This window comes from Staurois parvus, unplaced genomic scaffold, assembly GCF_062004578.1.
Source record: "Staurois parvus isolate SC_StPar_1 unplaced genomic scaffold, SC_StPar_1.0 ptg000108l, whole genome shotgun sequence".
NCBI lineage: Eukaryota > Metazoa > Chordata > Amphibia > Anura > Ranidae > Staurois > Staurois parvus.
The window spans coordinates 4,186,172-4,202,500 of record NW_028317904.1 but is presented as its reverse complement, the minus strand read 5'-3'; the positions used below and the strand labels follow the sequence as shown (position 1 = coordinate 4,202,500).

At 39.7% G+C, this 16,329-nt stretch overlaps 1 protein-coding gene across 1 annotated transcript in view; it reads left to right on the top strand.

Annotated features, from left to right (window-relative positions):
• SNRNP70 (small nuclear ribonucleoprotein U1 subunit 70) overlaps positions 1–16,329 on the top strand; it is a 45,501-nt gene that overhangs the window by 26,247 nt on the left and 2,925 nt on the right. Inside the window, exons 6-8 of the mRNA XM_089671608.1 lie at positions 866–928; positions 1,827–1,908; positions 9,730–9,831. Of these exons, the coding sequence (XP_089527734.1) occupies positions 866–928; positions 1,827–1,908; positions 9,730–9,831 (247 nt within the window). The remainder of the gene's footprint in view (positions 1–865; positions 929–1,826; positions 1,909–9,729; positions 9,832–16,329) is intronic.

Below are 16,329 nucleotides of genomic sequence, written 5' to 3'. Positions count from 1 at the left end.
ACTGTCAAACCATGAAATGGGTAGTGTCATAACTGATCACATGTGCAGCACCATGGTGGTAGTTTCAGATCAAACAGGCTAAGATGGCTGCTTCATTGGCTGAAAGGGAGAGGAAGGTTTAGTTCCTCCTTTAAAGTTGTCACTTTTTACTTTGAATCTTTGGTTAAGTACTCGTTCACACCATGGTGTAGAAATGTCAGTTTTTCTGCACACGTTCTGCAAGAGCACAACAACTTTCTTAGGAATCTGCAAGGTGTATAAAACTCACTGAAGTGCATGAAAACTGATGTCTCTGCAAGTGAAATCTGCGCTTCAGTTTTCAAGCAGGTATGGTGTGAATGAGCCCAAATTGTTTATGGGTAACTCATGTCTATGAAATCTTAAATTTGCAGGCAAACTTGAAACAGGTTGGTCATCTTACAGCATGTTTTCAGCCTAGATACCAAGTGAGAATGTGCTTTTGCACACATGTAAACATGTCTAGTCAGTGGAGAAACATACTATTTGTAATTTTCCAGTGGCCTTGACAAGCATTATATGTGGTTGCAGGATGCTTACAGTCCAGTCACATTCACTTGATTGAGTCACATTTGCTGGGCAGTGGCACCCATCGAAAGCAACGGGTTATAATAATTCCTGTCACAGTACACTTCCTGGTCACTGACTGCAGCTAAAAGAGGTAACAATTGTAGGTGATAAAAGCGTGGCTCAATCTCAGGGTTTTACCGCCCCCAACTGCTAATGATCAAGCCCTAACCATTCCTTACTGTATCTAAGCTTAAAAACTTTGGCTTAAAGTTTGAGAGCTTGAATAGTAGTTTCTGTTAATAAACTTGAAGAGTGTTGTTTTTTTTTTTTTCTCTAGAACTATGACACAACTGAATCTAAACTACGAAGAGAGTTTGAAGTTTATGGACCTATTAAACGGGTATGTAGAGACCTAGTTTTGTTCTGGTTTCAAATTTTTATTTAATGCATGGTTTTTTCAATATTTAAAAGACTTAATTTGCAGTTTGTAAATCCATGGTACGCTTAAACATACTAGCAATAGTGTAAATTCAAAGTGGAATTTGTTGATTTGCCTTTTCTAGGAAAAATTACTATGGTGATGAATGCAATCCAGTGCTTGGTGACTTGGATTGGGGACATAAGATAGTGGTACTACATGCACTCAACACTAGTGTATACAAATGCACTGTTGCACATTGAATGTAAAGTAGGATACACACTGGAGCAGTATGATGCATAGAATGAACATCACAATCTGTGGTGATGAGCATTGTAAAATATAAAACCCTACAGCACATTGTTTGTGTAGTGCCATGGATTAAATTAACGCATATGTGTAGCAAACGGCTGAATGAAGCCTTTCCTGTAGCAAAACACTGGAGGTTGCAGTAAAAGTTTTTCCACACACATCAAAATTTGGTGGGTCCCTGCTTAGCTGAACGAGTTTTGATCAGTCTATACCCCACTTTAGCCTATAACTTGGAGGAATTATGAGTACAAAAAATGGAACTGCTACCGAGAACGTGTGATGGTACTTGTTTTAAGGCATGGCAGTCTTGGGTCTCTTTTGCTGAGGACAGATAGTAACGTAACTCCGGAATTATGCTGGTGACTCAGCATGGCAGGCAGGTGCCATTTATGTTAGGACAGCAGTTTGTAATAATTGCCCTCAGAAAAATGTCTGGAAGCTTGGGATCAGTTTCCTATTATACCAAAAGGTATCTAAACAACATGACAAGTGCAGTAATCCTTTAATAGCCTGTCTTTATGAGCCCTCCTACAGGTTATAACTAGTAAAATAATTTTTTTCTCCAAAGATTCACATGGTGTATAACAAGCGTTCTGGGAAGCCTCGTGGTTATGCCTTCATTGAATATGAACATGAGCGTGATATGCACTGTAAGTTTCTTTTTAATAGTAATTTGTACACTATTTAATGCTAAGTCTATAAATGTTTAAAATGCCCTAAGGGGCTGGTTCCAGAAGGTAAGTTATTGTGTTGAAGTGGGTACCCAAATTCCATTAATCCCATAGCTGCGTTCAATCCATTGAAGTTGATTTAATAAAACTGGAAAGTGCTAAATCTGTTGCAGCTATGAATGGAAACCAATCTGCTTCCAAGTTTTTTGTTTTGTTTTTTTTTTTGTTTTTTTGTTTTTTTTTCAAAGCTTAACTGAAGAAGCTGAAGTTAGAAGCTGATTGGCTACCATGCACAGCTTCACCAGATTTTTCACACTCCACTTTTAGTAAATCAACCCCATTGAGTCTGTTCAGTACACACACAGAATAAAGACAGTCACTTTCACTGCATGTATTAAATTTATATAAGCTGTGGTGTTTCATTTTCAACACATAGGTTTGTATGGAGTTTTATTCCTTTCCCGAAGGAGGCAGGATAATAAAAATCTGAAAACTTACTGTTTTTCTACTGCTTGGATTTTTTTTCTCCCTCATGTATTAGGTACTTTTTGTTGTACTAAAGCCTTTAGAAGAAATGCCTTTTTGCAGTTCTCAGTTTGCATCAGCTGTAAACTGAAAGGTAATCTGGGATTACTGTAATTTGGGTCCTTACACGTGGGCTGAATATGATGGGCAACAATATGTAGATTATAAATTCCAAGTTAAATGCTTTCAGAAGTATAAACTCTTCCTTGATGTGTTTTATACATCCTACGCCCTTTGAATTTTAATTTTAACACTAAATTTGAGTTCTTGGGACCATTTTTTTTTTTATTTTTTTTTTTAAATATATGTATATTCAGCAACTCCACTTGTTTGTTTGAATTTATAATCTGTACCCGTAGTTCACTGTTGCCCATCAATTTGCTTTTTTTAAATAAAAAAAATGTTTTCTTTAAAATAACAAAAAACTGTACAAAGTGTAATGTGAGTGGGGTGTATTAATTTTGTGTTCTTATTGCCACTGCAGCCACCATTGTGATGGCAATTGCCACTGCTGGCTTGCAGCTGATGCTAATGCTCCCCTTTACAACATCTCATTGTATGGTTGGTATAAGGGTTTGTATGATGGGTAAGACTTTGCAGCATTTACACACAAGACACAGGGCAGCAATTTAGGCAGCAGTCCAGCCTTTTTAGGTGCAGCAGACAATATCCTTCCACTACACAAGCATCACTAGCCTAAATACTGTACTAGTTAATAATTGGTAGGGGCTGTAGGTGACAATATTAGCATGAACATTATTTTTAAAGGGTATGGGCAAGGGTACATGGCTAAAGGTGCATCATTTACCACTTAGATTTTATGGTGGTCTAATTAACAGATTAATTGAAACTTTTCTTATGATCGTTAACTACAATCAGTAGTAATAAGCAATTTAGGCAGTATAGGAATTGTAAGGGTAAAGGAAACTGCTAAAGATTCTCTAGACCACCTAGGTAACATTTGCTTTAAATAACTTATTTTAAAGTTTTAGATTAGATTGAAGTTTTCTGCTGACCCTATTGGAAGTTTGGAGTAACCACAGGTTCACTGACAAAATATGTTCTAGAACTCCACTATGCAGATACATTTGAGGGCTCGTTCACACCATGGTGTAGAGAGGTCCGTTTTTTTCTGCACCAGCTCTGCAAGGTTACAACAAAAACAGTTGTTCTCTATGTGCCCTGTTCGCACCACAACACTAGTATCACGAGCAGATTTTTTTCTGCACAGGTTTCCACGCTATGTATAAAACCTATTGAAACATGCATGAAAACTGGTGTCTCTGCAAGTGAAATCTGCGCGTCAGTTTTTCTGCACATATGGTGTGAACGAGGCCTGAAGGTGTCCTGTGCTGAGAAAAATGTGTAGGCTGCAGTTCCTCATCTTCTGAAAATAGTAGTTGCCTTGCACTCTGGTTTAAAAAACCTCTGAGATGCATGCTGCAAGGAAAGGCAGAACTCTTAGTCGTCTTATTTTTTTATCAGGTCAGTATTTTGATACTAAATTTATTACATCTCCCTGCTAGGTAACTAGAATTTTGAAGACAGTTCAGCAGTTGCAACCTGCAAATTCTTTTCAGCACAGGTTTCTCCTTAAAGCTGGACTGAATCTTCACAAACAACAATGTTCTTAGGTATAGTTGTTTTCATAAATAACTTTCTCACTCAATTACTTAGAGCTCTGCAGTAATTTAAAGCACCCGTCATGAGAAAAACATGGAGGATAACCTTCTTGAAAATGCTGGTTGTTTGACTGTAATGGGGTCACTCTTGCTTCAGAGTTTTGAATTGCTGGTCTGGAATAAGTATGCATGTGAGGACTTTGGACTTTCCTGATCTTCATACTTGTTTCTGGAGAAAGACTGAATTAGGGCTAGACAACTAGCATTTGCACCAGACATTCTGCAGTGTTAGCTCCTTGTTCCTCTTATGATTGGTTTACTTACATTTTACCAATGTAAATTAGTAACGCATACACTCAGTCTACCCAAAACTGATGCTGAGTTTTGACCTCAATTTGATTGTCACCTTAACCAAAAAAAAAAAAACCCAAAAAAACCTGTAGACTGTTATCAAGTACAAACACCCAGACCTAAGCGCATACCTAGAGCAGCTTTAAGTTCCCACACTATACCCAAAGGTCTGTTTTTGATTTGGCAAAGCTTTGCCACTTCTTAGTTGTGCAGTGTTGAAGTTTTCCTATTGGCCAGTGAGATATCAGTAGCAATTTATGGCAGTAGGTACACTTTCAAAGCTAGTAAGTGTTGAAACTTTGCCGTTACAAAAGTGTCCAGCATTTGGGCAGTGTTTGGAAACTGGAATCTGCTGCAAATATGCAGGCAGCCCTTGAGGTTTTTTTTTTTTTCTTTTTTCTTTTTTGCTAAATCATTGCCAGCCTTTTATTTTATGTGGACTCTTACATCTATACTTTGGGTTATCAAATTCACCCACTTGAATCTTTCATTACAAAGCTGACTTGCTCTGTTTACTCATTTATGTTAAACTATGCAAGATCCAGCATGAAAAGTAAAATTACATCTAATTGGAGTCCATGAGAGATATTAAAGAGCAGCCATCAAAGGCTAAAATATATCTGGGTCATAATGGGATATTTGAAACTAAATTTCAGGTGGATTTCATAAAAGAAAATAAGTTTTGCAAGCCTTGGTTAAATAGAATAATTACACAAATACTTATTGCTGTAAAAAGGCAATATTTTAGTGAAAGGTCAAAGAGGGCAGCAGCCAGTTGCATGTTCTTGAACCTTCCTCATCCTTTACTGTATAGGAAGTTGCTGACCTGGAACAGGCATATTAATAATAGCCATCTAAATGCCTAATATAGATGCTTATTCCAGGTCTGCAACTTGCTGAGTAGTGTAGAAAGAAAAAAGATGAGCATGTAGCATATATGTGTAAAAAGGAATTGACGGGACAGCTTCCATTCCTCATTTAGATTTATGTACATAACACATTTGACTTTGATTTACAAAGCAATCTGTTTGTAATAGCTGCCAAAATTACAGGTTTTACAATTTCCCGATTTCGAGAATTAAAAATAAAAGTATTTTCTACAGCATAGCATAATTTCCCCCTAAGCTATATAATGCAGCAAGTGTTTTGTTTGGCATGGGTCACTATGCGGATTGATAATTTTGGAGTGGATATAGAATACAGTGATATTACGTTGATAGTATGCTGGGGAAGGGGGAAGCTGGAAAAAACCACTCCAGTTTGCATAAGGAACAGCGTAATGAGAAGTAGGTAACTTCAGTTAATAGTTAAAATATAGCACATCTTTTAGTAGACTTAGAAGATAGTTGTGTGCTTGCTTTTCTTTAGAAGGAAAACTGTATAAATTAGTGTAGTGTGTTCCATTTACCTTTTTTATAGATATTTAAAATACATTCAACTCTTACCATAGCTTTTTCTCATTCCTAGCAATTTGAGAGATTTTAGGGATAGTATTCTTTTTTGAGTAATTACGTTGCTGGTTATCAGCCATAGATAATACAGCTGGTAAGGCTGTGCAAGGTGAGCTACTAGGGCCCAGGTAAGCCACAGCAAGTGGAGTCATCCTTTCGCCTTCTCTCTGGCGCATGATGCTTCAATCAAATAAGGCAGTTAACGAATCGCCAGCCAGCAATGGTAAATCTTCGCTTAATAAAAGGAAGAAGCTGAAGACTGCTTGGATGGAGAGGGGTAGGTGTGGGAAGTAGGTTTGTGAAATGAAAAAGGCTGTGGTATTGAAATGGGTTTTCTAAGTTGAAACCTCTTAGGGTGGGCAGACAGCTAGATATCTCATATACGGGATCTCTTCCTGTCATCAAATAAGCTGCATGCCACTGAAAACTGTAACTTTGGTCGACAGGTGCTAGTGGCATGCGCATAATGTGAAAGCTTTGTTCCATTTTCCCCACACACAAGGGAAAAATTAGCTATTCACTTGTTTTCTATTTTGGAAATTGTGTTATACTGTTCACTTATGGTTATCAACAGGGCTATTAATCAGTTTGACGGCCCGATTGATTAATCGTACAGTGTGCTTACCCTGGCCATTTATGGCTATCCTTATATTTTGGGCACACAAAAAAAAATTGTATTATCTTAAACCCATGGTGGGCAGAAAAGAATGCCTGTAACCCCTCATTGTGTTGTCTGCACCTCTTGCAATTTGAGAGTATGAATCAGTGTGTTATTTTTTTTTTTTTTTTTTTTCTTTTTTCTCTGGTTTATTCCCGGTTTTAGTAGTCCTATCTTTATAAATGGATTAAAGTGACACTAAACTGCAGGTTTAAAAAATTCCATTTGGTATTTGTTCCTGACTCAAAAAGTACCTTTTGCTCTCAGCCTCCTTGAAATGCTATATATAAACCTGTTAGACGGCAGCTATGTTCCTTCTTCATAATCCCATTATATATAGGTACATAGCTACCCTCTTGCTTTCTCCAAAGATGGGCTAGAAACTTTGAACTAGGAGATTTGTAGTTTGCATTGAGCCCATGACTGCAACTAACGTGCACTGCTCATTCCAAAAAAACGTGAGGAAAGGAGAGGTTTGGGAGCTCACGGAGGATGTAGGAAGCTCATGGACATAGGCAAAAAAAAAAAACATTTGGAAACTTATCATGAAAAGGAAGGCAATTAAGTAGTGGACGTGTAGCAAATCTTTTTTTGGAGAATAAGGATATTGTTTTTAATGTCACTTTAAGGTTACTTCATTTTTTCTTTTTATAGTTGAGCCCTTGGCAAGGTAAAGCTCTGTCTAGTTTGATTCCCAGCAAATAAAAATATTTGGTTTCTTCGTTAAGGAAAGCAGCATTGTTTGTGTTGTTGTTGTTTTTTTTTTTTGTGTTTGTTTTTTTTTATCATCTTTCTGCCTAGCAATTTAATTTTTTTTTTTTTTTTTTTTACCTTTTCCCTAAACATGCTAGTTATCTGGCTGATTGGTTGACCCCAAACAGGTGTGCAGCTGGTGTTAGGACTCTGTAACTCTGTTCCAGGTCACATACCCCTTTCCTCTGGTGCCTCCTGGAACTTTAAGATGCTGGGAGGCAGGTAGGGGTTTCTGATCATGTGATCGCAAGTAGAAGTTGTGAGCTTTCTGTTAGCCGCCGGTAACTGTGCCAGGAGTGCACAGGACATGCGCTTTCTGCAGAGGTCTATTTATCTTTGTGTACGCATACTTGCGGCCTCTTGGTGTTAAGGCCCACCTGCCAAGAGGCTGCATTTATGCGGGCATGTGGCCGGTACCAAGGAGGTTATTAATCAGAATGACATGGAAATTTTATATACCTAGAGCACAAGTGTCCTTTACCAGTATATCATCCAGAAATTTAAAGCCTTCTTTATGGGGTCAGATACCTATCGGGTAATATTCGTATGGCTATATGCATGTTGTAATTTATGGCACTTTAAGTCCTTTTTTCTCAGCTGTGTGTTAAACAGTCCTGCTCACCATGTGGGTATTGTTGAAAATGGAAATGTATGGGAATGCATCTATGCATGGGGAAATATATATTTACTACACACGCAGCCTGTGCATAAAATATATATACTAAAGTCACAATACACCGTCTCTCCAATAACGTGAAAGGGTCCCGTGCCTAATTCTTGGCTTCATCCGGATGCCAGTCTTTGGATATCTTGACTGGCAAAGGATGATGTAAGACTTGCACAGCAGTCAGAAACCCTGGCACACATACCATGCCAGCGAAGTAAACTGAGCTGTGTACCTCGTACATGCCACAGAAGACTGCAAGCAGGCAGTATGTTTGTTTTATTGCAAAGGAGGCATTGCATATTTCTTCTGCAATAAATATCCTGCCTGCTTGTAAGCTTTGTGATTTTAACTTTTTAGTTATGCTTTTAATGTGGCCATTCAGGTCTGTGAGCTAATTTTTGGTAAGAATACAGCCGAACAGTATTTGCATCTAGCCAATTCTGGTGGATGGCCTGTTAACAAAGCAAATATTTGAGATGCCTGACCCATATATAATTGCAAATCCATTTGCAGTATCCTGTCTTGGTGACTTGGTAATTCATAACAGGTATCTAGCTGTAACTTCATGAAGTGTAGTCAAACAATATTGTAAACAAATTGCCACCCATATACAGAATGTTTTAAAGGTATATTGACAGGAGTTTTCACTCCTGACCAGTATGAGCCACATCCGAGAATCTCCTCAAAATTATGGCTAATTATTTCCAATGAAGGCCCTTTTATGGACAATGCCAAAGTGTCAGATAAAGCCAGGTAATTGCAGAAGCAAGTTGGTAAACGCCCAGTGGAGCCTGTGTGACTTGGCCACTGTTAGCAGGCAGCCTGTGATGCTCTGCAGTGTTCAGCTGTACACCAAATGCAAAGCTGTGGAATGCCCTAGAGCAGCCGAGACAGGTAAGCATTTCTCGGCTATAAGAAATGCATCTGCACTTTACAAAATCTTCCAAGATTCAGACCTCCTTTTTCCAAGATATCGTCACGAAATTCGTTGAATTTGAGGCGGTAATTTGAGAAATTTTGTAAGTAGCTTCACCAGGTAACTTTTTTTTATTATTTTAGTGGTTCTGTCTAGTGCTTCTATGCTGTATTTTACTTATAGCTTTTCACTACCTTTGTGTGATAGAGGACTTGTAAACTTTTGACATACCCCACTCTCACACATATGTACACTTAATTCTTAGGGTCTTCAGCACACAGAGAAAAGTACTAAACTATGGTTTTCACAATTTTAATTTTCTCAAATATTTAGACCTACAGTAGTAATTATTTACACTGTAAAAGTAGACACAAATTAGGTGTGTAACACCTGAACAGGATAAACAAAATTTTACATAACCTGTTTTTTCTCCTTTTCAGCTGAGTTGCAGTGGGTAACATTCAGGGAAGTGGGAATAGTTATGGAGTTCAAGGTTTTTGATAACAGTAATGCTCCTCTGTACTGCATATTCATGAACTAGCTATAGTGTATATCTTGAGTTTCACTCTGCTTACTTGCAGAGGTTTTTTTTTTGTTTTTTTTAGAAAAGTCCAACTGTAGTTTAATCTGTGTAAAGAGCATTTGCTGTTCTTTGACACTGTGTTCTGAAGGGGTACTATTGCTAGCTTCAGAAGACTCCTGTGATCAACACGGAGAAGCAGCTGCTTGATGTCCTGCATTATTCAGTATGCTGTTTTGTTTTATGTGAAAGGATAAGCTTATGGGAGGGGGGAATAATGATGTTCACCTCGTCTAACTGTTTTTGTTCTGCCCTTCTGGAAATGATGTATTTACAGCGGCATACAAGCATGCAGATGGAAAGAAAATTGATGGAAGGCGTGTGCTGGTTGATGTTGAGAGAGGTCGTACTGTAAAAGGCTGGCGCCCTCGTAGACTTGGTAAGTGGAAAGCGTTGTATGTAATTTATGTGGAAAAAGAATAAATATATATATACAGTTAGGTCCATATATATTTGGACACAGGCACAATTTTAGAATTTTTCAGGTATTGAACAAAACATATTCAAGCTACAGTTATTTAATAAATATAGACTGAAAGTGCGCACTCTCAGGTTTAATTTGAGGTTATGTACATCCAAATTGGAGGAAGGCTTTAGGAATTACAGCTCTTAAGAGTAGCCATCCCCCCTTTTTTCAAGGGACCAAAAGTAATTGGACAACTGAATCAAAAGCTGTTTCATGGCCAGGTATGGGCTACTCCGTTATTTTTTTCAGCAATTAAGCAGGCAAAGGGTCTGGAGTTATTTTTAAGTGTGGTATTTGGAATTTATTGCTGTGAACCTACATCATGCATTCAAAGGAGCTGTCCATGCAAGTGACGCAGGCCATTGTAAGGCTTCAAAAACGAAACAAATCCATCAGAGAGCAGCAACGTTAAGAGTGGCCAAATCAACTGGTACATTCTGAGGAAAGAAGAACACACTGGTGAGCTCAGCAACATAAAAAGGCATGGATGTCAACAGAAGACAACAGTGATGAATGATCACAGGATCCTCTCTATGGTAAAGAAAAACCCATTCACAACATCCACACGTGAAGGACTCTCCAGGAGGTGAGCGTATCATTGTCAAAGTCTACAATCAAGAGAAGACTTCACGAGAGCAAATAGAGGGTTCACCACAAGGTGCAAACCATTCCTAAACCTGAAGAATAGAAAAGCCAGATTAAACTTTGCCAACAAACATCTAAAAAAGCCAGACCAGTTCTGGAAAAGCATTCTTTGGACAGATGAAACTAAGATTAATCTGTACCAGAATGATGGGAAGAAAGTGCGAAAAAGGCTTGGAACAGCTCATGATCCAAAGTACACAACGTCATCTGTAAAACATGGTGGGGGCAGTGTGATGGTATGGGTATGCATGGCTTCCAGTGGCACTGGGTCATTGGTGCTTATTGATCATGTGACAGAAGCAGCCAGACGAATTCTGCAGTGTTTAGAGATATACTGTCAGCCCAGATTCAGGCAAATGTAGCAAGGTTGATTGGACGGCGCTTCACAGTACAGATGGACAATGATCCAAAACACACTGCAAAAGCAACCCAGGAGCTTTTGAAGAAAAAGAAGTGGAATATTCAATAGTCACCTGATGTCAACCCAATTGAGCATGCATTTCACTTACTGAAGGCAAAACTAAAGGCAGAAAGACCCACAAACAACTGAAGACAGCTGCAGTTAGATCCTGGCAAAGCATCAGAAAGGAGGAAACCCAGTCTTTGGCAATGTCCATGGGTTCCAGACTTCATGCAGTCATTGCCAGTAAAGGATTCTCAACAAAATATTAAAAATGAACATTTTATTTATGACTATATTAATTTGTCCAATTACTTTTGGTCCCTTGAAAAAGGGGGTTGGCTACTCTTAAGAGCTGTAATTTCTAAACCCTTCCTCCAATTTGGATGTACATACCCTCAAATTAAACCTGACAGTGTGCGCTTTCAGCTCATATTCATTATATAACTATAGCTTGAATATGTTTTGGTAAATACCTGAAACAAAAACCTACAATTGTGCCAGTGTCCGTGTGTGTGTGTGTTATATAATATTTTTTTATATATATTTGGACACAGGCACAATTTTAGGCTTTTTTTTTTATTTTTTTTTATTTTTTTCAGGTATTTACCAAAACATAATCAAGCTATAGTTGTATAATGGATATGGGCTGAAATTCCACACTCTCAGGTTTAATCTGAGTGTATGTACATCCAAATTGGAGCAAGGATTTAGAAATTACAGCTCTTAAGAGTAGCCACCCCCCCTTTTTGAAGGGACCAAAAGTAATTGGACAATTGAATATAATCATAAATGTTTATTTGTAATATTTTGTAGAGAATCCTTTACTGGCAATGACTGCCTGAAGTGTGGAAGCCATGGACATTACCGACGACTGGGTTTCCTCCTTTTTGATTCTTTGCCAGGCTCTAACTGCAGCTGTCTTCAGTTGTTTGTTTGTGGGTCTTCCTGCCTTTGGTTTTGCCTTCAGCAAGTGAAATGCTTGCTCAATTGGGTTGAGATCAGGTGATTGACTTGGCCGTTGCAGAATATTCCACTTCTTTTCCTTCAAAAGCTCCTGGGTTGCTTTTTCTGTGTGTTTTTGAATCATTGTCCATCTGTACTGTGTGTGTCCATTAAACTTTGCTGCATTTAGCTGAATCTGGGCTGACCGTATATCTCTAAACACTGCAGAATTCATCCGGCTGCTTCTGTCTTCTGTCACATGATCAATAAACACCAATGACCCAGTGTCACTGGAAGCCATGCATGCCCATGCCATCACACTGCCTCCACCATGTTTTACAGATGACGTTGTGTACTTTGGATCATGAACTGTTCCAAGACTTCTACACACCTTTTTTTTCCCCATCATTCTGGTACAGATTAATCTTAGTTTTTTCTGTCCAAAGAAAACTTTACCAGAACTGGTGTGGCTTTTTAGATGTTTTTTGGCAAAGTCTAATCTGGCTTTTCTAATTTAGGCTTATGAATGGTTTGCACCTTGCGGTTAACCCTTTGTATTTGCTCTCATGAAGTCTGATTGTAGACTTTGACAATGATATACCCACCTCCTGGAGAGTGTCCTTCACTTGCCTGGATGTTGTGAATGGGTTTTTCTTTACCATAGAGAGGATCCTGTGATCATCCACCACTGTTGTCTTCCGTGGACGTCCATGCTTTTTTTTTATGCTGCTGAGCTCACCAGTGTGTTCTTTCCTCAGAATGTACCAAACTGTTGATTTGGCCACTCCTAATGTTGCTGCTAACTCTCTGATGGATTGGTTTCATTTTTTAAGCCTTACAATGGCCTGTTTCACTTGCATGGACAGCTCCTTTGAACGCATGATGTAGGTTCACAGCAATAGATTCCAAATGCAAATACCACACTTAGAATCATCTCCAAACCTTTGATCTGCTTAATTGATGAAGAAATAATAGAGTAGCCCACACCTGGCCATGAAATAGCTTTTGATTCAATTGTCCAACTACTTTTGGTCCCTTGAAAAAGGGGGGATGGCTACTGTTAAGAGCTGTAATTCCTAAAGCCTTCCTCCAATTTGGATGAACATACCCTCAAATTAAACCAGAGAGTGTGCACTTTAGGCCCATATCCATTATATAACTATACTTTGAATATGTTTTGTTCAATACCTGAAAAAATCTAAAATTGTGTGTGTGTGTGTTTATATAATAAAAATTCTATGACATGAGCATGCACCACTTTACACAAGTAGCATATACCTGTGGCTTCATAGATATGAATGGTGCATATAACCAGTTGTGTCCATGGGTGACACAGTACAAGACACAGGACCTTGACACTGGGTTATATGCAGCTGCCTTCTGGTAATTTGACATAGACAAAAAATATATGTTTGTGTGTGTTTAACCCCTCCCACTTCCAGATAACCAGGATGAGGGGTGTCCCCGTTTAATTGTGCCTACAAAATTCCAGTGATGAGCACAGGGAGGAAGCCCTTTAAACAGACAGCCTAGGGTGCTCTTTTTTTTTTTTTTTTTTGTTCCTCAAAGTGTGTGGGCCACTGGCCACTTTTCTGGTTGTGGATGAGGGTAGGGTTGCTTTTAAAATTGGGGCGATTTATGACACTTATTGTTAGCCTGAAATGGTGCTTCCCCCTTGTGGCGCCTGTGCAACCCATGTACTTACTATACCTGTGCCGCGGAATGGTAAGTTGCTGCACGCTGGGCCCTTTATTTATTTATTTTTTTTTTTTGTGCACAGGAAATTGGACCAGTGACATGTCTGGGTTGTCTCCTGGTGATATAGTATAGTGATTATACTGCATTACCTGGTTTTTACTGCGGCATGTAAGTGATTGGCACCAATGTACTTTCTGCTCCCTCCACAGCTGCAGAGGTCGTGATTACCCCTTTTGGGGACAGTATTTACAAGCATTTAGGATCTCAAGCAGAAGGAAAGGGTCGGATGGGCTCGTTGGCTCAGCTTCTTTTTTTTTTTTTTTTTGTTATATCTTGTAGTAGTTGTCCAGTTAGGGCCTTGTGACTCTTTAGTCTGATCGTTGCCCCTAATCTGACTCTTCTGCTGAACTTTTCTGCCACACCAGCTTCCACTTTTGTGTCCACAGAGGAATTCTCTGCCACAATGTCAGACTTCATGGGCAGAATTATCTGGCCTTATCAAGGACATATATAGCCAGATCACAGTTGTGCCCCTTCAACTTCCCCTCCTTAATCATCTGTTTTTATCCTTGACCCAAGCTCGTTACCTTGCCGTTGATTATTCTCCTTCTGAGGAAGGAAAACAATCCATGCCCTTATTTTGACAACTGTATGCATATGAAATTAGAGATTCTAGATTCTAACTCTAGGGTGTCCAGCATGGGCTCTCTTAAACTGCTTAAACCAGCTTTACATGTCCACTTGCTGATAGTAACTATCCTGTATGGGGACTGGTTTCACGCAGAAATTTTTACTTCTGAAATGCTTTGCTCAACAATATCCTATTAGGGAACACTTCCTATGAAACTGTGTGGTTGCTGTGGCAGAGCTTGCCCTTTCTGGTCTTACCTGGACCCTGTTGGAAGATTCAAGGGCCCTGTAGATAATTGGTTATAGGCCCTCTCTAAAGCCCTTTTCTTTGGTGGGCTTTGCCATGCAACATGCAGGTGCTTCTGTGACATTCTGCCAGACAATGGCTGTCTAGACTAAACACATGGCCTGAAATCTTAGTTTTATCCTAATGGGTGCCTCTGTCAACATTTGGACTTCATTGCATGAACAGCTTGGTGGATGCACTTGGTCAGTTTTCCAGGGTCTGTTGTCTTTTCTTAAAAGCTGGTCAACTGCTCTTCATTGAAAGAAGCTCCTTAAGCAGGGTGATCTTTTGAGGGACCTGTTTGGTCCTTCTTTGGATAAGTAATAGATTGTTGGGTCCTTTGCTACCTCAGAAAGAGGATTGTGCACCTACCAGTAGGAGTTCTATTCTGAGATTAATAGCTTTTTCATCCTCCAATGCCAAATCTAAGACTAAAAATTTTTCGTATGAAGACCCGGTCCTCCAAACCAACCAAGAAGAAATGTTGGCCTTTTGGGTCCCAGAAGTTCTAGGGTGCCTGTGTCCAGTGTCATTTGGAGGGCCCACAAACTGGCATTTTGCAGTTTGCCTCCTGCCTTCGTGCTTTTAAACTTTTACTTTTACCATATAAAACAAGGGTATTTAATTCAAATTCACTGAGGTCCAGGCAGTAAAATTTTCATACGTCAGAAGTCCGAATCTCATGTAGGCCCCTGTGGTGTATTTTCGTGTGCGTCACACCATGTGTTGCTGTGGTGCAATTTTGAAAAAAGTCGGACTTCTTTGTGTTTCTCAGATATTTTAACCCATTAAAATGAATGGGCTGACTTACCCACGATGTGTGCACCAAATGCACATGTACAGATCTGAGCCTGTTTTTACATCGGTGTCCTCAATCCCCACTGCACATCATTCCCCTCCTTGTTCACAGCAAGATCCCCTCTTGATGAGGGTCCTCCGCTCCCCCTTATCACCCCCCTCCACCCCTTTCACAGTAGTGATCTCACACTTCCACCCCCCAACAGTACTGTCCTCAGACAGTGATTGATTGCTAAGACTGCACTTCATCCTAGCAACCATCCACCAGCTTGTTAACTTCGGGCAGCTCCCGCCCTCCATCCAGAATTGTCCTGCCTTGAGCTGTCAGCTCTGTGAGGATGACCGCGAGACAGCTGGGGGAAGAAAAGGCTCCTAAATGGCTGAGACCGCATGGGTCTGGATGGGATAGTGACTTGGTCTACATCTGGACCCCGGCCTGCCATTTAGTGATGCCTGATATAAAATAATGCACTTCATTATGACAGACTTGCCTACAAACAGAACCCTTCAGCGCAGCACTGTCATGGCTCTCCGGCACATCGCCTTCACCCAGTCTTCCTTTGGGTCAGAATCTTCGGCCGCTTGAATGGCCAAGCAGTGGTGACATCACTCCCGCATATGCGCACGGGAGTCTTCACCGGAGCATGCACAGCTGGACATAAATGTGGACTGAACTGCGCAGGTGTAGCTTATATCACATTACCTGCTGACAGGCAGGGGGGAGATTTGACAGAAGAGATTTCTATGGTCTCTTCTGTTATAAAAACCCTGCATGGCAGCGGATTTTGTATTTTACAAGTTTACTGTCACTTTAAACTGCTTATTGCTGTCTGAAGACTCTGAATTTTGCTCCTAAAGGTTCAAATGTTCTTGGTGTAAATTTCCATGGTCAGTCATTGGATCCTGCTGGGGGGGGATTATGGATGCCTAATTCCCCATCCTAAATTGTATGTGTGTGTCCCTTTCACTTTGTGCTCTGGGGATTCGTTGTCTGGAGTACCTGGATGAT